This window comes from Grampus griseus, assembly GCF_964374135.1.
Source record: "Grampus griseus genome assembly, chromosome: 3".
In the NCBI taxonomy this organism is placed as follows: Eukaryota; Metazoa; Chordata; class Mammalia; order Artiodactyla; family Delphinidae; genus Grampus; species Grampus griseus.
Genome location: NC_139019.1, coordinates 156059915 through 156086596, shown reverse-complemented (window position 1 = coordinate 156086596; position 26682 = coordinate 156059915). Strand labels below are relative to the sequence as shown.

The 26682-nt window shown below is 47.5% G+C and overlaps 2 protein-coding genes across 4 annotated transcripts in view; one reads left to right on the top strand and one right to left on the bottom strand.

Moving 5' to 3' along the window:
• Positions 1–19829, bottom strand: part of SNAP47 (synaptosome associated protein 47) — a 60408-nt gene extending 40579 nt beyond the window's left edge. Inside the window, exons 1-2 of the mRNA XM_082651383.1 lie at positions 19703–19829; positions 8763–9307 (exon numbers count right to left, since the gene is read on the bottom strand). Coding sequence (XP_082507509.1) covers positions 8763–9262 — 500 coding nt within the window. The 5' untranslated portion in view covers positions 9263–9307; positions 19703–19829. The remainder of the gene's footprint in view (positions 1–8762; positions 9308–19702) is intronic.
• Positions 19830–20092: 263 nt separating this feature from the next.
• On the top strand, positions 20093–25365 carry JMJD4 (jumonji domain containing 4). Of its 3 annotated transcripts, none has more exons than XM_082649959.1 (6): positions 20093–20579; positions 20836–21001; positions 23071–23196; positions 23582–23813; positions 24391–24537; positions 24988–25365. In XM_082649959.1, exons 1-6 carry the CDS (start codon positions 20315–20317, stop codon positions 25288–25290), a joined length of 1239 nt encoding a protein of 412 aa, XP_082506085.1. In that variant the 5' UTR covers positions 20093–20314; the 3' UTR covers positions 25291–25365. The 3 variants fall into 3 exon arrangements, with proteins under 3 accessions (XP_082506085.1, XP_082506086.1, XP_082506084.1); XM_082649960.1 differs by having other exon boundaries at positions 23546–23813; positions 25045–25365; XM_082649958.1 differs by having other exon boundaries at positions 23546–23813.
• Positions 25366–26682: the final 1317 nt, after the last annotated feature.

Sequence of the window (26682 nt, the reverse complement as noted above, 5' to 3'; positions counted from 1 at the left end):
AATGAAACGTAAATTGTAATTATATCTTCCAATCACAATTCTTGACAAACAACTGAGGTGATGGTTCTAAGACACCAAATAAATTCTTTTATTTTAGCTGTGCCTCTTTTCTCGGTTGACATACATAATACCAAAAAGTAGGAAGTGTCTAATCCAGAATTTTAATATATGTAAATAAACTTTGTTTTCTAAAAATTCACTATGTAGTCCTTATTTTACCACAGAATGTGAGGAAGTGGTGAAGATCTGATTAAAGAATGGCATGGCTGTTGAATGAGCATTAGGGAACCAGGGCTCTTAACTCCCTCCCAAGAGGCAGCTGCAAATAAAGCCTCTGGATGCCAACCTCACTGACAAGACTTGCTCCAGTCACTCTGACGTTCTGCGCCACCCCTTGCTTCTGCTCTGTAATGTGGACTTTACCTGGTATTTGTCTGCCCATTCACCCAACACAGTTATATTTAAAGTGTAAAAAATGGTCACAGGAACTGTCCAGGAACCCATGATATTATATAATTTAAGGTTTACAATCCTAGACATTACTCCTTGCTAAATTATTGGATTAAAAATGTCACAACATGCTCAAAGATGGAAGTTTAAAGATCAATAAGATACTAATTGCAACGGATTGAAACTCAAATATTTTTAAATCCAGGGATTCAAAAGGATTTTAAAAATAATAACTGAACGTCTTTTGAGGATAAAAAACAAAGTCATTACCTTGAAAACTGCTAAATACAGAAAAACAGCAAACCTCCATGAAATCTGCCCCAGAATGAAATGGTACATGAAGGGCAGCATCTATTCATGAAAGCCATACAGTTAGTGGCAGCAGGGAAGATGGTGGAATAGGAAGCTGCAGGAATCTGTCCCTCCAGCAAAATGAAGGAACTGGCAGAACTGTCTGAAGCAACTATTTTGGAACTCTAGGTCAAGTAGAACATCTGCAGCATCCAGCAGTGAGTTTGATGGAGAGACCAATAAATTTCAATCAACTTCTGCTTTCAAGCAGTAGCAGCTACCAACCCCCATCCCACAAATCCATAACTGGCAGCTGTGGGACAGCCGCAAGTATTCTTAGTATGGCCTGTTGAAGCCAGGGTGGGCAATAAAGACCTTTCCTCCAAAAACTGGGACTGTGAGTCTGATTGGGGCTTCTGATTGCTGAGAGGTTGGCATAGAGTTTTCTACCACCATGAGCTGAAGTGGCTTCCCAGCCAGGAGGGAATTGAGAGAAACAAGACCTATTTACTTTTTCCTTCTTCGGAAATTCAGTGACCACACTTAACAAGGAATACACACTTTGAAAAAATAATTTGGAAAAGTCACAAAAAGTCAGTTCCAACCCTCAGCAAGCAAAACCCAGCAACCCCTGAGGCATAGGAGAATTAGATTTCCAGAGTATTATCAGTCAGCTTGGGCTGCCACAGACTGGGTAGCTTAAGCAACAAATATTTCTTACAGTTCTGGAAGCTGAAAAGTCCAAAGTGTTCAGTCTCAACTAAGGCCTAGTAGCAGGCCAAGAACTGTTTCTCAAAAGGAAAGTAGTTATCTGCAGAGGATAGCAGGGCTTTGCTCCAAAATCCTAAGGGTGAGCACTGTGATTCCCTACAGAGGACTGCAAAAGGCTCCAAAGAGCACCCCTATCTGCCACTGACCCATCATATACCACTGGATCATATGGACCAAGTGACAGAGCAGCTCTGTGGCAATCTGGACCTGTTTCAGAGCCTTCTCTTGCTCTAGGCCCTACTCAAAACTAGCAGCTTTCGAGTCACTTGGTAAATGTGCCAGAGTAACACACCCAAATGAGGAATATGTTGCTTCCAAAACACTAAGAAGCATTGTGCCTCCTTTCTGGTTGTAGGAAGAGCCAGATGCAACAACTTAACCTTCACCATAGAAGAGATACTCCAATGAGCCATACACCATTGGACTTCTAAAAATTTCACTGAAGTAGAAGGCCCTTGAATTTGTCAGATTTCCCATCCTCTGACATGCAAATGTCTTATGAGTCTAGAGTAGTTGCTACTTCTTACTCAGTCCAATCAGCATTAATAGCATGCTATCTTGTGGAAGAGAAAGGCATCAAGATCTTTGTGAACTATATTATGACATAGGGCTGAAAAGTTGGTATACCCCTGAAGTAGGACAGTGAAGGTGTATTGCTGGCCTTGTGAGCTGATAGAAACTGCTTCTGGTGGTCTTTACTAACAGGGATGGAAAAAAAGCATTTACCAGAGCAGGTGCTGCATACCAGGTACCAGAGGATGTGTTAATTTGCTCAAGCAGTAAAACTACATCTGGAATAGCAACTGCAATTATAGTCACCACCTGGTTAAGTTTAAGATAATCCACTGTCCTGAAAGATCCATCTTTTTTCTGCACAAATAGGTGAGCTGAATGGAGATGGGGTAGGACTCACTATCCATGCATCCTTCAAGTCCTTGAAGGTGGTACTAATCTCTATAATCCCTCCAGGAATGCAAAATTGCTTTTGGTATACTATTTTTCTAGGTAGAAGCAGTTCTAGTGACTTTTACTTGGTCTTTCCCACCAGAATCTCTCTCATTCCAGAGGTCAGGGAACCAGTGTGGGGATTCTGCCAGTTACTGAGTATGTCTATTCCAATTATATACTCCAGAACTAGGAAAAATTACCATAGGATGGGTTCAGGGGCCATCTCACTGTGAGATGAACCTGAGCTAAAACTCTACTGATCACGACCTCCATAAGCCCCTAGGTGAGCCACAGTGATGTTCTGGGTCTCCTAGAATCAGTGTCAGTTTGGAGCCAGTGTCCAGTAGTCCCTGAAAAATCTGATTTCCTTTTCCCCAATGCACAGTCACCCTGGTAAAATGCTGTATGTCTCTCTGGGAAAGGCTGGGAGAAAGATTAACAGTACAAAATTTGGTAGCATACTGAGGTCCTTCCACAAGGGGACCCACCTTCCCCGTCATTCAAGGTGTTCTGGGTGTGTAAACCGGGTCAAATCTAGAAATCAATTAAGGAGCCGTGACTTTTTTTTTTAAATTCAGGTTAGATGCTTGTTCACATGACCTAGAACTCTTCTGCTTAACAGATCAAGTAAGAATTGAGCAGACTGCCCAACTATTTCTCTTCTAGGGGCACATGAACAACTAGCTAATGCCATAGGTCTCTGGGAGTCAGACTATTCTGATTGCTGCTTTGACTCTGCTGTCCATTATGGTAACCAACCCCAATTGTCTTTGGTGATTAAGTGCTTACCACTTAGCCCTGCCACCCCAGGATCCAATTATCCCTGCTGCATTTAAGGATCCCAGCTCAGTGGCTTCCCAGCTCAGATCCCAGCCACTTCCCACTGTAATTTCTGGCCTACAGAGAAGAGCAACCATACAGCTCAAGGATGCTGGGGCTCCCCTTAAAAATTTATTTCTCACAGTCATGGTAAAAAGTGTGTCTTCTTGGACCCTGCCAGGATGGGTGAGGAGATCTCACATAATAAATCTATTCTACCATTCCAATCTTCCTCAGTCTTGGATCCTTCCTCTGGAGTATACCAAGGCAGTTCTGACATTTCAGACTCCATTTAGAGTAAGCCACCTTTTAGTCCACATCTCAGCCAACCAACCAAACTGTTAGAGCCTTTCTAACTCCTCGAGCCATGGTACCAAATCCAGGATCTCTGCTTAGTGGGTCCATTTCAGTAAAGTCAGCCCCATCCAACTTCATATTCCTCTCACCATCACCCCACACCCAAGATATCCATTCCCACAGGATTTCTGTCTGGATAAATTGGAAAAATCATGTAGTTCTTTCAGAGTGCAGTGCACCTCTTCATGGGCCACACTTTATGCCTCATCTTCTGGGCTGTGCTGAGACTTAACTCTAACAATATACCTGGAAGCAAAGGGGGGTGGTGGGGGTGGGTCTTGAAAGAAATCTGCACCGTCTTGCAAAGCAATTATCTCGGGGGAGGCCATTACAGCTTCCTCAGGCAAAGTGTGGTTAATCACCTCAGATAGGGGAGGAAGGGCTGCTTCTCCTGGCAAAGAAGACTCATCAGAATTTAGGGGTTCTATTTTCTCAGTTTCATCAGGATCTTCCCATATGTCTACATTCCAATTTTCAGGATCCCATTTCTCCCCTATCAATACCCTCAGTTTAACAGCAGACACCATGCAAATTTGAGATTTCAATTTACATTGTAATTTAGTCACTTACAGGATGACACTCCGGATCTGAATTTCAGAAATCTCAGTGCTGCAGCTACGGGACCTAAGGTTTTCTTTCAAGGCAGATATAGAAATGTTCAGGTCATTATTGGGCACTCTGAACTCATCCTTTCCTTTCCACACTTTGTCCAGTAGAGTTAGAGCAGCCAGCCAATCTCATTACTCATTAGCTTGACAAAAATGTTATTAGGTATCAAATACATGGTCACTCAGAGCCTTTTTAAAATATTTGATTACGAGTATCCCATGATGATTATTTTACATATCACCATTGCCACATCATCAGTGCCTTCTATACCACTTGAAATAAGAGTTATTAGTCGCTTTAAATCTAATCAGATTAGAGATTCCAAAAACCTTAGAATTCATAAAACTCACCCTTCAGTACAGAAAGAGAAAGAGGGAGGGGGCCAGGGAGATAGAAAGGGAGACAGAGAGGGGAGGAGGGACATAGGGACAGAGAAACAGAGAGAGAGAGAGAGAGAGAGAGAGAGAGAGAGAAAGAGAAGAGACCACATTTTGTGAAGACTACTGAAAACACGGTAACTGCATAAATCTAGGACTGTCATGGGAAGAGAGACCAGATATTCTCAGACCACAGAGCACTGCTCTCAAACACTGTGACCACAGCCCTTTTCAGCAGAACCAAAAATTTCACAGTCCACCCAGGCCTTCCCATACAAGACATAACATACTAAGACAAGGCTATCCATAACAACCCAAGAGATAAGAGAATAGGGCGTCCATGAACAATAATAGGCTGCTATTCAAAAGGAACATTGGAAAACAAAAAATAAGTCTTAGAAATTACAAACATGATAACAGAAATAGAAGGTAGGAAGATAAAATTCAAGAAATAAAAGCAGAACAAAAGGATGAGGAGAATGAAAAATGAGAACAATATTAGAAGATCAGTTCAGGAAGTCAGATAACAAAAAAAGGAGAAGTTCCAAAAGGAACACATTTTAAAAACTGAGGGGGAAAAATTATCAAAGAAATAATACAGGAAATTTCCCCAGCTCTGATGGACAAATTAGAGAGCTCACTGAGGGCCTACCACAATCGGCTTGAAAGGACCCACGCCGAAGAGCATCATGAACCCCAAGACCACTCCAGGAACACCAGTCAGCTGCTCTCTGGATAAATAACCACAGAGCTACACAGTATGGTGCCCTGCATGCACCCTTCCTGTTCAGGTTTTCATATTTTAACTCAATGTTTTTCCTATAGTATTATTTGGCATATTAAAAAAAAAAACCTTATAGGGCTTCCCTGGTGGCGCAGTGGTTGAGAGTCCACCTGCCAATGCAGGGGACACGGGTTCGTGCCCCGGTCCGGGAAGATCCCACATGCCGCGGAGCGGCTGGGCCCGTGAGCCATGGCTGCTGAGCCTGCGTGTCTGGAGCCTGTGCTCCGCAACGGGAGAGGCCACAAAAGTGAGAGGCCCGCGTACCACAAAAAAAAAAAAAAAAAAAAAAAAAAAGCCTTATAAATGGTATCCTGCTGTACACATCTCTCTGCAACTTGCTTTGTTTTTTTAATACTGCTTTGGGATTTATTCAAGCTGATATGTATAGATCTAACATATAACAGTTACCATGAAAGAATTAGTCTATTTTGTGACTAAAACATAGCTTATATACCCAATCCCCCTTGAGAAGCAACTGACTGCAATCGCTCGCTTCCATCCACAATCCTTTAATGAAAGTTCATGTCCACACATGCTGTGCACAAGTGCCAATGTTTCCCTAAGATACACATCTGAAAGAGCAAGGTCACAGTCATGGGGTCTGTGCACCTCTGGCTTCACTAGGTATTGACAACTGCTCTCCTAAGTGGCTGAACCATTTCATGTTATTGACAAAAACATTAGAGTTCTTATCACCCCACATCTTAACCAACAGCTGGTGCTACCCAACTAATACATGTGTTGGTTTAATTTACCTTTCCCTAATCACTAGGGATGCTAAACTCCCTTTTCATTGGTCTTTTGGGATTTCTCATTTGTGAGACACTGTGGCAGAGACAACTAATGATGCCTAGTGTCCATTTTCCTGTTCTTCCTTCCATAATGGAATGCCTGAGTAATCTCTCACAACTACCCCGCTTCTTTGTTCCTAGGTGTAACTATGAGATTAAGTCCTACCAGTAGGATATGAGCAGAAGTAATATGTGCAACTTTGGGGTCACCTTCTTAAAGACAAGGCTGTGTTCCCTGGCCTCCCTCTTTGTTCCCCTTTCCCATTGGCTGCGAATGAGTGATACCAGCAACTTTTGATGTAGTGATGGTGCCATGTGATAAGACAGGAGACCTTCTAGCCAACATGCAGCCAGAGGTGAAGGCCTAAAGCAGAGCTTTCCATCTGCCTGGGATAACTACCTTCTCTGGATCATTATATGGAGGTCTAACTTATTTCAACCACAATATTTTTGGATCTCTGTTATAGGAGCTTCTTAGCCTAAACTCCAGTCAACGGCCTTTACTAACTTTTCTGCTGAATTGCCTTTTTCTCATTTTGCCTTTAACTAGCTGGGTATTAATCCTTTGTTGGGATATGGGTAGGTATCACAAATACTTTCTCCCAGCCTCAGGTTCATCCTTTCACTTTGTTGTTTGTCAAAAGAAGATTTACAAACCACCCAATTGTTCTCCAAAAGGATTATACCAATTGTCATTCCTAATAAGCAGTGTATGAAAATGCTTATTCACTATCCTCAGTTGGTATTGTGTATTCTTACTTTTAATTGTTACTAATTTGATCATTAAAACCTAGATTTCCATTATTTTAGTGTGCATTTCTTTGATTTCCAGTGCAAATGAACATTCTTCTAAATCTCTGGTCTCTATGTCCTGTTACGTATTGAAGATATTTAATAGGTGTCTCAATTTCCTACAGGAATGTTGTGTTATTCTGCGAGGGCTGACTGCTATAACAACTCCCGAAATCTTAAGGGCCTAGCCCCAATAGAGGATTATTTCCTGTTCACACTGTAGCCCAATTGAGGGTTGGGGTCAGCGTTCTGCTCTGGGAAGCCATTTGAGGCCCTAAACTCTGTCTAACTAATGTTTCTGTCCTAGGGCCTTCGAGTCCTGGAGGATTCCAGCAGGTAAAGGGGAAGACAGTACTAGAGATTGGGTAACAGGGCTTTTAGAGACTAGGCCTGCAAGTGACCTACATCACTTCTGCCACAACTCAGTCATATAAACCCCAAACTGCAAGGGAGGGTGGAAAAATGTCTAGCCATGTTCCCATGAGGAAAACTCACAAAGGTCTGGTGATCTTACATCTCAACCACCATAAGCACCCCCTCTAAGAATAAGATGCAGGGCCCTGTTCCCTGTAGCTCTAGCACGATGCCCTTTACCACATAGTGCTTAGAAATAGCAACAGGTGGTAACTGCAGAGTGGGGTCACTCAGAGGCAAGGGGTCTCACGAACAGCAGCCATGCAGCCCTGGTCGGAGACAGGGGGCCCACATTCAGGGCCCATCACTGAGAGGCTGCCACCTCATCCTGAGCTCTCAAGCAACCATTCCAGACATGGGGGAGAGGTTATTCCTACTAGACTCTAAGATCCCTGACTTACCTTATATGTCTTATAGTCAGTGCAGCGCTTCTCAAAGTGTGGTCTTTGAGACCCTCCAAAGGAGTCTGGGAGGTCAAAGTCACCTCATACAATACCACAACACTATTTGGCTATTTGGCTTTTTACTCTCATTCTCTCATGAGTGTAGAGTGGAGTTTCCAGAGACCATGTGACCTGTGATAATCACAGCAGACTGACTGCAGAAGCAGGCATGAGAATCCAGCTGTTTTCTGCTAAGCTTTATTTTAAAGAGAGGTACAAAAATCTGAAACAGTGCCACTCTTCTCACTACACGTTTTGCTTTATAAAAGTTATTTTTCATTAAAAAAATGTTATTTATGTTACTAGGTCATGGATTTATCATTGTACTTTTTAAATAAATAATTATTTAATTTCTTAGTTTTAAAAAAATATGGTACATATCGGTATATATAACCCACATCAACAAAAGTTCTTTGGGTCCTCAGTTTTTAAGGTGGATGGAGTGGCCCCCAAGACTGAAGGTTTGAGAGTGGCTAGTGCAGTGGCTAAGATGGTAGCTTCTGAAGCCAAAATGCTTTGGCTCAAACCTTGCTGCTCTACAGCTATGGTAAAGAAATTAAGATAAACTACACTAACGAACTTAGTGTGTGTGATCTTGAACAAATTACCCGGCCTCTCAGCCTCAGTTTCCCCATGGGTAAAATGAAGAACAACACACTCTTCTTGACTTGTCTGCTGATTCAGTGAGGTAATCCCCCTTCAACACTTAAAACTGTCCTTGGCACATACTGCACACTTAGCGAACGCTGGCCCTCATTACTTGCACGCCCACAGCAGTCAGCCCAGTGTAACTGTCCACAACAGGGGCACAGCATGTGTTTTCAGAAGGCTGAATGTGTAATAAATATGGGATGATGGAAAAGATACCATACCTCAGCCATCCAAAGGTCAGGTTATGATTACAGTGTTTGTTTACCTGTCAGCCACATCCAGGTCAGATTCCATCTTGTCCAGGCCTCTCGAGATACTGTCAAGCTGCTCGCCCTGATGGTGAAGGACTCTGGCTGTGTCTTCCAGACGCTTCTGGGTACAGGCCATCAGACCAGTCAACTCCTTCCCCTTGGTCATGGGGGTGGATGATTCCTCAACAGCAGCTCCTGACTGGGACAACAGCATCTCTCTCCAGAAATGCTCGATGATGCTGAAAACGACATTTCGACTAGGCTGCAAGGAACTGAACCAGTGCTTGTTGTGGTCCTTTTCCAGGATGGTAATAGAACTGAAGATAAAATAAGAAGCTTCTTTCTTGATCTCAATTATACTAGAAAGAGGAAAGTTGACAAGAATTTCTCTAGTTTTATCAGTCATAAATTTTAGTGAGAGAGAAGTTAATGAAAGTTTTCCAGGGACCCATTGCTTCTCAAGTTCTAAATAATAGGAGCATGGCCAGGTGTGGACGCAGATGTCTCTGCTCATCTGGTTCCTAGGTCGGTTTGTACTACGGCCAAGGTCACTCTGCCTCTGAAGGAGAGGGGGACAAATTAGTGGATAGATGAGCCTAAAATAGGACATCACACTTGGACTAGAGATACTAGGACACTGACAGCAAGGATATGGTCTGGATTCCAAGCACACTGGAGACTCCAGCACATGGCCAAGTCCTCACCTAGCAAGGACTCTCACACCACCTGTGATAGGCAGGATGAAGACCTTGCCCTACTCAGCAGAGAGGTAAGGGCTGGGGCCAGACTTGTGCTTGACCCAAAGCATCAAGGTCCCCAGGGTCTCTTCACTCACCAGAGCACCCACATTGGGACCAGGGTCCACAGCTGATGTGACCAAAAGAAGAAAATCACTGGAAAAGACCACCCAAGGATTCTTCATAGGAACACCATCAGCTGTGATGACCCCTATCAACTACACACTCTACAAGTTTCCAAACTAACATTCTCCTTTTGAAATTTTTATAAATTTACTTAGTTTTATAAATTTACTTAGAAAATAATCTTACAGACAACCTTCTCCATTCTTGTAATCCCAACTAATTTTATAGGGTTCTACATAATTATATAATTATATGTATATATTTTATATATAGTTATACATAACATAGGTGTACTATTCACCATTTGCACTTATCAATGCATTTTTTTTTTGACACGCTGCACGGCTTGTGTGATCTTAGTTCTCCGACCAGGGACTGAACCCAGGCCCTCGGCAGTGAGAGTGTGGAGTCCTAACCACTGGACTGCCATGGAATTCCCTGTGGATGCATTTTAAAGTTATGAATGACAGATTTGAAACAACCCTTGTAGAACACTTAGTCCAACCTTCTCATTGTACAGATAAAGAATATAAGGCCAAGAAAAGATGAGGACTTTGTACAAGGTCAAACCACAAGTTCATGATATTAACATGGCTAGAACTAGGCAGGGTAATGCCTAGTCCAATGCTCTTCCAATTAGAGGTCCACCTGTAATATGGCGTTTCTTCTTTCCTTTCTCCTCCTTCTTTCCTTCTTTCTTTCCTTCCTTCCCTCCTTCCTCAAATCCTCGTTCTCTCTCTCGCATGCACACACGCACGCGCACGTGCACGCACACACACACACACGAGTTTAATTATTACATGATTTCACTTATAAAAACAGGAGAAGACATAATATTATCCCTAAAAATGTTGAAACGTGTGGACTTTTACAGAATGGTACAGGGATTCTCTGCATTTGGTTAACAAGTTTTAAGCCCCCACCATGCCATGCTGGGCTGCAAGTACAAAAGAAACAACAATGACATAGTCCTTGGTTCATGGAGCTTAGAGTCCACTGGAATTCTATAAATTTCCTCATTGAGTTATATTCTAAAGACTCAGACTCTTCAATGTAATTACTGTATAGACGCCACATCAAGCAGCACAAGCCTGGACAGCAAAAGAAAAAGGCAGTACCTGCACCTGAAGAACATGAATTGAATTGAGATTCCTAATTATGAAGAAACAAAGTGATCTGAGATTAGGCAATGTATCATCAAATATGAAATATGTTAATGTAAACAAAACCCCAAAGCTCATAGGGTTGTAGGCATGATACGGAATGTAAGGAAGTCTTAAGTGGACTACAGTGGCAGTCTAATTGGTCTCCTGCCTCTGGTACTCCAAACTACCCCCCCACTGCCACTGCAATTTTCTTTCCACAGTAAGAGAGGCCCCATCCAGCCCTCGGCCGCTCCCACCCTCTCTCTCCCTTGTGGGGCTGTATGGAACTTACGCACACTTACTGTACCTGTTAAATGGTAGGATGACCACTTGTTATTTGACTGCAAGCTCTCAAAGGGCAATGACCATATTTTATTCATAATCCTAACTCAGGAAACACTCTGTGACTGAATAAATGGAACAGACACTCGTGGTTTATGGTATCTGTCCATCTGTGACTCTCAGCATAGCTGAGGTCAATGCTCAGGCTGGTCTCATCCTACTGCTTAATTAAATACTGCACATACAAGGTATGGACATTATGGAGGCAATTCTTCACGGTGCTTCTCCACATTTTATGTCAAAAACTGACATAAAATTTTATGTACCAAAAACTGTCCCAGGCTATCTTCCTTGTAACTGTGGACAGTGTCTCCCTTCTGGTTGAAAGAAGATCTGTTTCCTGACCAGGATAATAGGTCAGTGTCCCCTTGGAGGCAAGTGTTGGACAGATTTGCTAGCAGCCCCCTCATAAGCTGTGACACAAACCCATGGTATATGCAGCATCCACCTGTGCCCTCAGAATGTAGGGGGCAAGGGGAACAGATGCACACATGAATCCTGCTGTGCCATGCATAACAGGCCCTTTCTGACAGAGGGCCTCCTCTCTTCTGCCACATCTACAAAACTATGGCAGGCTCACTCTTCAACCCGCAATAAAGTCTCAGACCCTTCACAATCCCCAACAGTGATGTGCAACACAAAGATCATTCTACTTTGGGTATGGGTTCTTCATACGAGAATCTCTATTAAGCTAAATATTTAGGAAGCAAACTCTACAAATCAACTCTATTGATTCATAACACCCTAGGATGTTTTTATTTGACTTACGGGAATTAAAACTTTCCCCAAACTTTAATTCATTTTAAAAATAAGTACATGAAAAGTTCAGAAACAGGAGTCAGAATGGTGGTTATAACTGGGGAGAAAGGAGGCCTTGACTCTGTGGTGCTGGTAATGTTCTATTTCTTGCCCTGGGTGTATTAATTTTCTGATAATTCAAGATTTGTGCATTTTCAGTTCTTATGATTTGTTCACTTTTCTTCATTAATACTTCAATGAAGGATTTACTAAATATTTAGTAATAATATAAGATTTTATTAAAAATTAATAATAAATGTACATATGAAAGATATACCAAAACTAAATTTCAGCTGGGCATTACAATTTCAAAAACATCTGAAATCACTGCCTTAGGTAGCAGCACAGCTGGAAGACTACAGCACAAACCTTTCATATGGACAACGGCAGGTATTCCCACTCATCTGTGTGTGACCCCTGGCTACTCAGCCCCGCTGCCTCCACTTCCTGATCTGTCAATGGGATAATAATTGTACCTATCCCACACTGCAGCTGTAAGGCTTAACTGAACTGATAATGTGAAAGGTGCTTAGAAGAGTACTTGGCACCTAATATATGCTATAGGTGTTATTACAATCATTGTGAATACTACAAAGTATCTACAGAACTAACTCAGCTCATCTATTAGGAATGTGAAGAGTCTACTCTTGATTCCATTTCTTTAACGACTGCTAAAACATCACCATACCCAGAATCTGTTATTTGGTCTCATTAGTTTTCACCACCTGATCAGAGTTGGCTATAGACAGCACCTGGCCACAAAAACAAACATGACAGTGAAAAAGAGGAGAAAGAAAGAAGGAAGAATGTGCCTAGTGTACACAAAATTAAAGTGCCAAACAACTTGATTCCATTATAAGAGAAATAAATTTAACTCCTATGTTAATCAGATTGAAGTACTTCCCAAGTACACTCTAGAACTTCTCTTAATCACAGTAGCAAGGGCTGACCCAAACTTCCCAGATATGCGTATGTGCCAATCAACCCCTGTTACTCAGTACTACAAATCAGTCCAGTCTACCAGCTCTGCTAATTACTAATACCTGAAATTAGGACAAACCTAAAAGAAAGCTGCCATATTAAGCATGAGAATTTTGTCATCACGACAAAATGATGTCAGGGCTGGAGGGACCACAGAGATCATCTCCAACTCACTTCATTCAACAAATGAATGAGCACAACTCTATCATGGCAGAAGCTCTAAAAGTCCACTGATAGCTTGGCTAATACTCTTTCAGGAGTTTTACCATCTTCAAGTGTTTTCTCTGAGTGTCAATTCTGAAAAAGCAATAGCCTTAGGACCTACATATTTAAGGAGATACAATACAGTGCAGGGACCAGAGGGTACAGGGGTAAGGAGACAGAACATATACAGTTAAAGATAAGCAACAATTAGACTGCAGATACTTGCACTGAACTGCAAAAACAGTAAGTGGTAAAGAACATTCTAGAAGAGACTACTGCAGATTAAGATTATAAGGAAGGCAAGCCTCCTACTTGAAGAATGTAGCAGGGCTGGAGCAGGAAGAAGCAGAGACTTTCCACTCTCAGGTCTGGTGCCACCTTCTTGTGCGTCAGTAGGAATGACCATTCTGAGTCACAGAGGAGCCTGAGGCTTATGGGGTCAGAAACTTCCCCAAGGAGACACAAACCCAAGAATCCATCTTCTTAGGCAACATGATGATGAATGCCAGACCAAGGGGAATCTCAACACTACAAACAAACAATCTCATACTCCCAACTCAGCAGGGCTCTGTAAAGGATCCAGGAAACCCATGCTCTTATGTCGCTGGAACGCTAACGAAGATCTCAGGTGTTTAAAACTCCTGACCTCCTGTACAGAAGACTGGTGTCTTCTTTCGGGGCTTTATGTGTGAGCTCCCTGCACACAGTGGGACTGTGTGGAAGCTCCCTGCGTGGGGCAGAGCAGCTGGGAGGGTGCCTTTCCTCTTTAACAGTGGTTCACTCTGGACAAAAGGAACTGTAAAGCCAAAGTGTCTTCATCAGACCTTTCTCCCTAGTAAGAAGGACACTCACCTGAGCACTCTGAAACAGACATAAAACAGACTACAGAGTGTCGCTGGACCAGGGCTTCTCACAGGACAGGGAAGCAAGGGTGTGTAGACCTTCAGCTTTTATGACTGACACACCTACAGTCCCCCATGAGCTGTGAGGTCCCCGGCGAGCCACCGGCACAACCTGCTAGCACTGTCCTGCCATGAGGCCACTCGGCAGTTATTCAGATGTGAATAATAGAAAAGTTTTTACTCTCAGCATTAGGGACTACTAACCCCATCAACCATGGTTTTCAGTGTTTCCACGTTCAAAACAAATGTCAGAGGCAAGGTACCTCTGGCCTCAGTCACTGCAATGTGCTCACAGCTCGGGTCAGCCCCTGAAACCAGCTAGACTCTGGTTCTCCTGGCTGAAAAGAGCCTCCTGCCACTTGGCCACCCCCTGTCTGCCATGAACCACCCCCAAGAGAGTCGAGGAGGGGCCATATCTTGTTTACCGCTATTCCCCATACTTTGAGACTTTGATTTAGCATGAAAATTGAATTTATATTAACAATTGCCTGACCCAAGCTGTCATTCCTGAGTGTGTACTGAGAGGTATTCCCTAAGCACTGAGTGAGATTATGCACAAATTCCCCAAAGAATTACTGAGTCTGGCATTGCAGCATCCAAGGAACCATGCTGTAGTTCCAACTCCAGCTCTGCCACAAACTTTATGACTGTGGAAAAGCTATTTCATCTTCTGGGCCTCTGTTTAACCATGAAAATAACTAAAAGACCTAAGGGCAATATCAGCTCTAAATTATTCTAAAATTCAAAAAGAGAGAAAAGTTAGAGGAAAGAAAATTTAAGAGAAGAACAGAAACACTTCTCATGATTGTACTAATACAAGAAATATGAGAAAAGTACTCAGGTTTGACAAATACCAAGGAAAAAGCAAAAGGAAAAACCTGTGGCCACAACTTTTCCTACCACAGATTTCCATGGCAGCTTTCCCAACAGACCAAAATAAATGAGGATTAAGTGGAAGGGCCAAAGTGAGAACAACATTCCCGTGTGCATTAGAATGACCCCACCCACACCCTCCCTCTCCCTCAGCTGAGGACTCTGATACCACACCTGTTCCTGGGTGTCCTGCCTTTCCTCTGGTCTCCATGCACAGTTTGCGGGAAGCAGTGTCCCCGCTCCCTCCCTCAAAGACCAGATTCTAGTCTGGTCTCCATCCCTTCGACACTAGGAAAGGGCATGCTTTTTTTCCCCTAAAGGCCAGGTAGTAAATATTTTAGGCTTTGTGAGCACATGGTCTCCCTTAAACTATTCTGCCATTGTAGAGTAGAAGCAGCCAGCGACAATACAGAAACAAAGGGGTGTGGCTGTTCCAATAAAACTTCACTTATAAAACAGGTGGCAGCCAGACTTGGCCCATGGGCCATAGTTTACCAACCCGTCCTAGATCATCTCATCAGTTTACACTCACGCTCTAAGACCATCTTAAAACAGACACCCTCCCCACATCCCCGCAGTCCTCTCCACTTACTGCTCCTCCAAGAGACTCCAAATGCTTCCCTGTGCTTGCCCCCCAACCACCAGCCAGGAATCTCCCCCTCCAGACAGGCTCCTGTCCCCGCCACTCGCTGACACTTCTCTGTCCAGGCCTCCAGGTGGCCAAATCCAATGCCCACATCTGTTCTAACCTCTGTCCAACACACCTGCCCATCTCCTGAGACACATCACGTCTTGGTTTCCCGGATACCATGCTCCCCTGGTCTCCCACTCCCTGGGGCCTGTCTTCAGTCTCCTCTGCTGATTCTTCCTCTTCCACCTGACTGCTAAATGCTGGAATGACCAGGTCACAACCTTGGTCCTCTTAATCAATACTCTCTAAGTGAGTCAACACAGTTTCACAGCATTAAATATCACCTTCCAGCTGTTGCCTGGCCTGCCAAACTTTCCTCTCCAGCCCAGACTCTCTGAGACTTGAGTATTGCCTGGGCGTCTCCACATGACCATCTAACAGGCATCTGCAATTTAGCAAGCCCCTCCTTCTGCTCCTGCATTTCAGTGAAGGCACTGCCAGGTGAGTTCTCCTGGATCCCCTCTTCCTCATCCCTCTCAATCTGTCAGCAAGTTTTGGCAGTTGTATCTCACATCTGCCGTCTGCACCGCCCCCCATCCCCACAGCCACACGACTATGCAACACTGTCATTACTCTCCTGGACAACTTCCCACCTGACCTCCTTGTTTCACTCTGCCTCCCACTACCCGTTCTCTAGCCAGCAGCCAATGTGACAGTCATAAAACAAAATTAGAAAATATCATTCTTCTGCTGAAACCCTTCCCCATGTACCTCGAGTAAAGTCCAAAGTCGCCACCCAAGTCATGTAGGCTTTACTAACTACAGCCTCACCGACCAGCCCGTACCCTCTCTCTGCTCTGCTCTGTTCCTGTCTCAGGCTCCCCACCTGCTGCTCCTGGGACTCTGAACAGCCAACTCTACCTCACTCTCCAGGCCTCTGCTCCAGTGGCATCCTTGCCCCTTCACCAACCACAGCACTCACCAACCACAGTACTCACCATAATTCCAAAAAGCCTGTGAATGTGCTTACACGTTGACCAACTCAGTCAAAACAATGGAGAAGGCAAACATTACAAGGAGGGTGCCTTGTGCACAATGCTGGTGCATCATAGGAACCCATTAAATACGTGTTGAGTGAACCACAAATCATATGATGTGAAAACATTAACTGTGTCCACTGTGGACAGTTTTCTTCCATCTATCTGCTGAACCAGGTCTTCACTCTATGCTAAGTTCACAGAGTCCTCATTTGGTCCTCACCTGCTGTAAACTGGAACCCACATCTTCCAGTGAAAACACAACATGCCTGCTGAATTAGGGAGAAGAGGTCATGGCAAGGTACCTCAAGAGTCTTTGAGACTAATCCACACAGTGATGCTCCTGGGGAAGAAATGAATGGTCACAGGGACTGAACTAATTAACACACTGCAATTAGTATAATGGATCTCTCTTAGCACTTCCATCAGACCTGTGTTCTGGAGTAGACTCAGTATCAAGTAAACATCCTATTTTTAGTTAATTTCCAAAGTAACAGACTAAGCAACATTTTATACACCTTCCAATAACTCCTGACCACAAGAAGGCTTAGAGTCAGAACACTGGGAGCAGTGTCTCCAGGCACCAGTGGCCAGTCTTTTCCATTACCTTCACCTCCTGCTCCTCAGAGGCTCTCACTTTCAACCGGGGAGGTTTGCAGGTGTTCGTTTCATTACAATAACATAGCCTATTCACATGGTACGTGCTATCTTTCTAACCTCTCAGAGCAGACAACTAGGATTTTATGTTATTCCCACTGCATCTCCTACAAAATGCTAACTTTTAAACTCCACTCCTGCCATTTTTCTTTCTGGCCCTCTGTGGGGTGTGTCACTGAGATGTGACAAGGCTTAGAGCAGTACCCTGCTCCCAGATTCTGAGTCAGGTCTGGGTGGGGCCCAAGAATGTGCATTTCCCACCAGTTCCCAGGTGATGCCAGGGCTGCCGTCTAGTGGCCTTGGAGGGACACAGACCTGTGTTCCAGTCCCCTGTTCTCACTAGTTATGTCAGGGCCTCATGCGTATAGTTGTGATAATACTGTCAACACCAGCGAGCCATCATGTGAACTAGGGGAAATACAGGACAAAATGCCTGGCCCAGGGCAAATGCTCAAGAAAGGAGACCTTCTTTCCTACCCTGAGTTACTGGTTCAGTTGCCCCAACAATCCTGGGGAGCATGTGGACCTGCTGGCCTAAAGCGTCCCCTTTCTTATGAAACTTAGTCTCAACCACAGAGCTTCAGAAGCTAGAATCCTGGGATTCTTCCCAGGCAATGTCTATCTGAATTTCATATTTCCCCTGTGAGGCAAACTTTGAGCCATACTTCTCAGTTCTTTAGACAATTATGAACATTCTGCTTCCCACACTTTTTCTATTTGCCTTCCATGATCTGCACTCACCACAACTAAATCAAATAATTAAGGAACATCTGGTCAATATGTGGCAAGAAATTGACATCTGTTAATCTTTTTAAAAAAGTTAAAAGCAGCAAAAGCTTATATATATAAACTTACATACATATAAAATAGAAAGAGACTGTGTCTTTGTGTATGTGCGCGCGCGTGCGCACGCGCGTGTGTGTGCGTGTGTGTGTGTGTGTGTGTGTGTGTGTGTGTGTACAGGGGGGGACAAAGAGAAAAAAAATGAATGAATGAGTGCATGCCTGGAAGGATAACTCTATATCAAGAAACAAAAGCTGCTCATCTCTGGATGGAATTAAGGGTGACTCTTTTTCTCCATTTTAACTTCCCAGTGCATTCTAACTTTCTGCCCAACACTGGCCCAATGAAGAATTCCACAGCTTGACCATGTGAGGTACAATGAGACAGACTGGGAAGGGAGCACAGTGCACACAGAATCACACAACCCCTCACACTGCTCTGGTTGCAACGAACTCTCCACTCCAACATCTTGCCCATGTTCTCAGCTCCCACTTTAGACCCCTCCTATACCTGGACTTCAGACTCTCCCTAACTCACTTTTTCCTAGTCCTCCCCTTCTCTGCCTTTCCCCACTTCTGGTCCTCGCTGTTCACCTTCTGCATAAGCTTCATACCCCTTGGAAAGAGTCCCCCCTCAAGCCCCGCTCCAAAGCTCAGAGCCCTCATATCCCCAGAATCTCACTTATGCCATCTATAAGGGTAAATAAACAAGATTACATCTTCACTGTTTAACAAAGGGGAAGAAGTTGCCCCTTCCCTGCCCTTTGAGTGTTTCCTTTAGTCAAGAATGAAACAAACTCAGTGTTCAGATTTTACAGGGCACAGTCACCACCTGCTGACTCAGAGCAGTAAACACGGACCTCCAGAACTGAGGCAGGAGTCACTCATCAGCTGCAGACTACACTGGTGCATCTATTTTTCCCTCAAGGAGATGAGAGAGGTCTTAACAGTTCATTCTTCTACTTCCTTGTGTATAAAATGTGTGACGTTCTGCCCAGCTCTGTACTCTCTTGAAGATGCCTTACATGCATGTAATCTGCTCATACAGTAATGAAACTGTTTTCTTCCTTTCCATATTGATATGGGTAGGAAAGACATCTATTTCTCCAACATGCTGAGACCCTGACGTGTCATCCCCACCCAAGTTCCTCTTTGATGTCCCCCATTTCAGGTCTGCTGGTGTGCACAGCCTCATATCCCCACCCTTGATGCCCCCACACCTTCACTTCAGACCCACCCTATTCCCCCAGCAACCCCTCCGGGTCCCCACCATTGCCCTAGTCCCCCAGCATGCCTCCAGGTCCCCACCATGCCCTTCAGGTCCCACCATCCTCTCCTAGTCCACAGCATTTCTTCCGGGTCCACAGCATTTCCTCCGGGTCCCCAGCATCGCCCTAGGCCCTCAGAACCTCCCTAGTCTCCCAGCATCCCCACCAGGTCCCACCATCACCGGCAAGTTACAGCATTCCTTCCAAGTCCCCATCAGCCCCCCAGGCCTCCATCATCGCCCTAGTCCCCCAGCATCCCCTCCAGGTCCCCAGCATCCCCTTAGACACCCAGCATCCCTCAGGACACTACCTTTGGCCCTTGTGCCTCTCTGGTAGCCCAGCCCACATCCCACCACCTTCCGTAGTCCTTGGAGCATTGAAAAGAGGAGGAGTCCTCACTTCGCCGGTAGCGTTAGGAGGGACCCTGACGGAAGAGCACAGGCCCAGCTGCAGACTGGAGACACGCCTTACCTGAGTCGCGGGGGAGGCGCGAAGTCGACAAGACTGGGGGCCGACACCGTTCAACAATCTCTGAAGCCGCGGGGGCGGGGGAACCTGGAGCTGGGAGGATCGTGCTGTGGGCCGCTCCTGTGCCTGCGCCGGGTGAGGGCCGTAGAATGCAGCGAGCATGCGCCCAAGAACTGGCTCGCCGTGTTTCAGGCTCGGCCAGGAACTTAGACCGCGGGCTCTAGGTTCCGCTCGAGTGCTCCGGGACGACCGCGGCCTATGAGTGTCTGTACCTCGCCGCTTTCGCTCTGGCCGGCGCGGGGCTGTGAGGCGCGGGTGCTCAGAGCGTGTACTCCGGAAGCAGGTTTAACAAATACTTCCTTTTTCACCTCCCTGTTTAAAGAGCAGGGAAGTGGGAAGCCGGAAGCCGGATTCTGGGCCTCCAGGAGCACTCCGTCCCCAGCAGCTCCTCCGACTCCGCGCAGCCTCTGTGACCGCCCCGCAGCCCTCCTTGTGCCCTGCAGCTCCTCCGACACCCCTCCGAGCCCCGCCCTGTTCCCGGCAGCCCTCCAGATCCCCCCGGCAGACTCCCACCCCACTCATCCCGCACGCCAGGGACGGCGAACCTGGCCCGGGATGGACAGGGAGGCGCGCGTGTTCGCCGAGAGCCACTTCCGAGGCCTTGAGGGGTGTCTCCCCCGCAGGGTCTGCCCGAAACTGGACCGCGTGGACTTCATCGAGAAGCCGGACTCCTTTTCCTACGCCGACTTTTTCAAGGGTTACCTGCTCCCTAACTTACCCTGTGTTTTCTCCAGCGCCTTCACCGAGGGCTGGGGCAGCAGGAGGCTCTGGGTGACACCCAGTGGAAAGCCCAACTTCGATTATCTGCTTCAGAACTATGGTAAGGACTGAGCGCGAGTGCCCCGGGCGAGAACAGCATGGAGTGCAAACACAGGACTAGACTCTTAGGTCGGACTGTGAGGGAGGGCGCAAATGAGGACAGCCACAGAGGGCTTGAGGGAGGCAAGGCATGAGTCACTCCCCAGAAGAATTCACCTGGAGACGGTGTAGCAATGAGTTGGAGGGCAGACAGGGTCAGGGAGGATTGACAGGCTGGAGGACTCAGAAAAGTCTTGTCCCTGACCCTTTCCTTTCAGGAGACGTGGTTGTACCTGTTGCAAATTGTGGGGTCCGGGAATACAACTCCAACCCCAAAGAACACATGACCCTCAGGGACTACATCAGCTACTGGAAAGAGTACATTCAGGGAAACTACTCCTCTTCACGGGGCTGTCTCTATCTCAAAGACTGGCATCTGTGCAGGTAAAGGAGCCTGGAGCACTGGCCACAGCACTGCTTTTCAGTTCTGAGTGAGCCCTGGCTGTACACGGAGGAACTCATCTTTTCCCCAGTTCGGAATTTAACCCACTTTCCTCGGCCTGGTTGGAAGTATCATTCTCTCCAATCATGGCCATCTCACCATGCCTGCACAGGCTTGGTTGCTATGAGGAATGTGGGCCTGGCAGAGGCACAGATGGGCTATGGTTACTCACCTCTTCTTTGTCACATTTGCCCAGAACCATGCTTGTCATCTTCACCTCCATCTAACTGGCAGCATCCAGCCTTTGCCTGTTCTCTCAGATGCCCCTGGGACCAGCCTCCCCTGTCCAGACCTACTTCTCCAAGTCAGGCCTGTTATCATCCACCTTGGCTGTTGCCAGTCTCCAGACTAGCTGCCCCGCCTCAAGTCCTGCACCCCACTGCTAAAGTCCAAGTGAGCTTTCAAGCAGGACTGTGCCCCAACCATTTAAAATCTCCATCACTAACAAGCAATGCCAACTCTTTAACAAGGCCTTCCGAGATCTGTTGCCACTACCATATGCTTCTTCCACTTGGGGAGCTCAAAGGATGTGCTCTGAGAAACGCCTCGCTCTTGAAGGCAGCCCCACCCCTTCTGCTGGCCTTCCCACTCTCTGAGGTGGTCCTTAGGTTTTGTAGCCATTTCCCCTGCCAGGGGTATGCTTTTCACAAGCAGAGAGGAGGTCCTAGTCAGACCCCCGCCATCTAGCACAGGGCCCTGGCACCGATCAGGTGCTCATTTAATGAATGAGTGAACAGTGGAATTCTTGTTTTGCTGATGCAGGAACTAAGACTCAAAAAAAAAAAAAAAATTCAGGCCCTTGTGATTCCCAAGAGCAATCCAAGAGTACATGAAGGGCACGAGCATCCTGCTCAAAGTTTGCCCTTGGTACTGTCTGCCACACAGCTTCTTACTTGTCAGAGAGACCTGGCCCGGCAGACAGTCACTAAGATGCAACCAGACTCTGGTCCTAGACTTCACGGACTCATATTCCAACAGCACAGATGGACTCATAGATTCAGACACTCGTGCACTGTGAATTTGTGCTTCAGATAAGCAACGAGTAGTTTTTTGGGTATAAGTATGTCCCAGGTATTACAAGGGGCATACTTATCCTAGAAACTTGTTCACTGTTTATTTGAAATTCAGTCTTGAGGAAGTGTCTTGCGTTTTCCTTGGCAACTCAAAAATAAAAAGAACAAAGGAAGGCCTGGATCAGGCACGCAGGGGTAGCCACATGGGAGGTGATATCTGAGCAGGGTTTTGAACGATAAGCAGGAGACTGTCACTGTACAAAGGCATGGCAGCGGAGGGACCTGCATGGTGTTCTGGGGAACTACTGGTGGTTTGGTACTACTAAGGCTCTCCCCTGTCATGGGCTCTGACCGAGAGTGTTGTGTGACCATGTTGTTGGTAGAACTGCACTCTCCCTTGGGCTGGTTTAGAATGCTCCTCTGTTTGGGACCCCATTGGTTGGGTTGTGGGGATGGATCCAGGGAAGTGAGGGGTTGAAAAGGACCTCCGTGTACCTGGGCTGTCCTCACGCCTGGGCCTGTGGCTTTGAATCTTCTCGGCAGAATCAAGGTCACTGGTGTGGTTAAAAAAGTGGAGGAGGCCCCCAAATTCTGGAAACCAGCATGATGCAGATGATGCATTTAAACCCCAGCTCAGCCCGAAGCTGAAATCCTGGAATGGGTGTGGGAGTGGCCAGGAACATCTAGGTCACTGCCTGTACAAGTTGTCTAGGCTGTGTCACAGCACCCCCAAAACCATTTCATCTGCTTACAACTCTGGTTCAGTCATTTGGGCAGGGATCAGCTAGGGCTACTTGGGGCTGTGGTCATCTGGTGGCGGGTCTATGGCTGGGTGGTCTGAGGTGGCCCCACTTCTGGTGGTTGGTGCTGACTCCAGAAGGCAGGTCAGGGGTCATTCACATAATTTCAAAGCTCTCATGATATTTCATGCACTCAGGACGTGGGTGCCGGGAGGTTGGCTTGTAGCCACTTCTGTAGCTTCATGCCACTTTCTAAAGGGACTCCTCGGCGGAGGGCGTGTTCACCCTGCCCATATACTTCTCATCTGACTGGCTCAACGAGTACTGGGATGCCCTGGACGTGGATGACTACCGCTTCATCTACATGGGGCCCACCGGCACCTGGTAACCGCCTGTCTGCTCCCACCCACCATCCTACACCCCGTCCCTGGTCACTCTCCTGAACCTTCCTGCTGGTGTGTCAGCTCTTGCCCAGAGCCTCTCAGAGATTCCTGTTAGCCACGTAATGGAGTCGGCTGCCAGGTCTGGCATTTCTAAGCCCACTTACCTCTTTCCTCTGTGGAAAGAGCTCGTGCACCTCCTGTGTGATGTTCTGGGGTGGGGGAGGCTTGGCCCTCCCACCTGGCTCACAGGCCAGGTGTGAGAGCTGGGGACCACTGAGCCTGGCCAGTCTACTCAGAAGAAGCAAAGCCCACATCCAAGCCACACAGCACCAACAGAAGCTCTCGCACAGGTCGCCGTTCCATGCTGACATTTTCCGCTCCTTCAGCTGGTCCGTCAACATCTGCGGGAGGAAAAAGTGGTTCTTCTTCCCACCGGGGCAAGAAGAAGCCCTGCGGGATTGCCACGGTAGCCTGCCCTACGACGTGACCTCCCCCACACTCCTGGATAGCCGCCTACACCCCATGCGAGATCACTGTAGCCCCCCACTGGAGGTCACACAGGAGGCAGGCGAGATGGTGTTTGTGCCCAGTGGGTGGCACCATCAAGTCCACAACCTGGTATGCTGGGCACTCCCTACCCCATGTGCTGTGGCCCAGATGGGTCAGGGAGACAGGCCACAGGGCTCCACTGAGCTGACTCTTACCCCCGTTCACCTGTGCCCCTTGGCCTGCTCAGCAGCTCTTCTTGCCCTCGGCACCTTCCTAAATGCGTTCCTGCAGAGAGAGGGCTGAGCCCACCCGCCCTGATCCCATAGAGTGGGCAGGCTGTCCCTCTGGGAGAGCCTGGGTATGGGATGGGGCAGGCCATGGGCAAGGCTGGTACTGCATGTGGCTATATTGGTTCCCTGCATGCAGCACTGCTGAGGGCCCCCAGCCTCTTTCCCTCCCTCCCATGTTGCTTTCCTGGGCAACAGTGGGCAAGGGATCCACACACTGTGGTGTCCCAGCCCTTACGGAGCCCCATTCTGGGCTAATTGTGGATTCAAATGATCCCAGCTCCCTCTTCTCTGCTGGCTCCCATTGGGAGATGGAAGCAGCTCCTCCCAGCGGAGGAAAGCTGAGAGGACCTCAGGACGGGGAGGGGATGGTGCCCCCTGTGGGCTCACGGGGACAGCCTGTGCCCTACCCCTTCCAGGAGGACACCATCTCCATCAACCACAACTGGGTCAACGGCTGTAACCTGGCCAACATGTGGCACTTTCTGCAGCAGGAGCTCTGTGCTGTGCAGCAGGAGATCATTGAGTGGAGGGACAGCATGCCCGACTGGCACCACCACTGCCAGGTGGGACAACTGGTCTGAGCAGGAGGGGGGCACAGGATGAGGCTCACCAGGGCTATCTATAGTGGGAGGATTGGTAGGGGGCTCACCTGAACCAGGACCACAGTCAAGGGCAAGAGGGTGCTCACCTGGCCCAGGGCGTCAGTGTGGGGAGGGTATGGAAAAGCCCCAGGACAGCCTGCAATCTTAAGGGAGGGTGTGGTCTCTAAGGTCAGATCTGTAGTCTTGGGGGCCTGGTGGCAACCAGGCCTACCTATTTGAGTGAGGGTTCTGGGGCTTTCAGGCTGCAGGACTCAGACCCATTTGATCACTGGCTGGCCCCCAAGTGTCTCCATCCTCGAGGACTGGACTGTGTCTCAGGGCCCTTTGTAGCCTAGACTCGATGCAGGGTCAGCAGAACTTGCCTAGAGCTGTGAGTGAGCAGCAGCTCACTGGTTGTTCTTTCTGGCCCAGGTCATCATGAAGTCCTGCTCCGGGATTAATTTCGAGGAATTTTATCACTTCCTCAAGGTCGTTGCTGAAAGGAGGCTTCTCCTCCTGGCGAAGGGGATGGGTCCTGGCAAGGTGGAGGGCGGCAAGGGCACCAGGCTGGGCCCCCAGCAGGCCGCTTTTGACATTTGCCGCATAGCTGAGGTGCTGGAGTCCGTCGTGGCCCACCCTGACTTCCAGAGAGTGGACACCAGTGCATTCTCACCACGGCCAGAGGAGCTCCTACAGCAGCTGGAGGAGGCTGTGGCCACCACCACATCCCTTTAGTGCATGCTGCAAGGATCGGGTGCAGCACATCCTTGGGGGACCCTGGAGGCACCAGTGTGGAAGGCAGTCACCCTGTGCAAGGGTCCCTTCTGGAAATAAAGCTCTGTCCTCCTTTGTGGCCTGGGATGTGTCACCTCCCTGTTGAACTGTCACCTCGGCGTCCCAGGCACAATTCCTGCTCTTTGGGGTCTGATATGTCCTGGCTGTCTCTTGGCATCCCTGGGGCCCCGATGCCTGTCCAGAGGGTCCAGGCTCCTTGTCCTCGTGAGGCCCAGCCAGGACTGGGAACTGGATCCGGTGAGGGGGGGTGCATGGGGAGGTGTTGGTCATTTGGACCCACAGCAAGGAGGCTGGAAATGTGCTGGGGACTCAGGAGTGGAGGTGGCATGTGGCTAGGTTTTCTTCTCCCCCACCCCCCAGCCTTCCCTCAGCAAAGGCCAGCATCCAAGCTGACAGGCCTCCCATCCTCAGCAGTGCAGGGCAGCTGGCTCATCTGGCAGGGCCCCCTCTGCAGTAGCACCACATCCCTGCATGAGTCCACACATCTCCCACTGGAGCAAGACCATCAGTGGGAGGGTCTGGGCCCCAAGGCAGCCCCAAGACCAAAGGCCTGTGTCTCTATCCCACACTAGAACCACCTGTGCCCACCTCCTCCCCAGCAGGATCCTAAGCCAAGGATGTCTGTTGGTCAGGGCTCTAGGCCTCGTGTGCTGTCCTTCATGCAAGCCCCGCAAGTGTCATAGGTACATCATTGACGTGCCGCTTGGGCCGTGCTGCCAGTAGGGCAAGGCAAAGCACCAGTGAGTTCATCCCCCTCCTGCTTGCTACAGCACCACCTTTCCCCTTCAGAGACTAAGCCAACCCTAGCAGCTGCATACCCAGTGAGGGAGAGGGCCTTGCCCAAGGTCTCCCTGCAGGCCAGGTAGGGCCCAAAAGGCCAGCTGGAACCTGGGCCTCTTCCACACTTCATACACCTGTTCTGCACCATACTACTTCAACTCATTGAACACCCACTATCCGCCATCTAAAGTCACTTTGCAAACAGTGTTTGATTCAACAACGACTCTTTGTGCACTCATTCTGCCCCGTCCAGAATTTTTTGTCATTGCAGACTCTTTACACTTGTATGTACTATCCAGTTTCCACTTCTTGCACACCTATATTACACCCAATAGTCAGAGTTTCAGGATTCTCCAGAGAAATGGAACCAATAGAGTATGTGTAGAAAGAGAGGTGTTAAGGGCTGTTGATTGTTAAATCTGCAGGATAGGCTGGAGACCCAGGGAAGAGTTGACCTTGCGGTCTTGAGTCTGGAGGCTGGAAACTCAGGCATGGTTTCTGTGTTGCAGTCTAGAGGCAGAAATGCTTCTTTGGGAAACCTAGGTCCTTTGC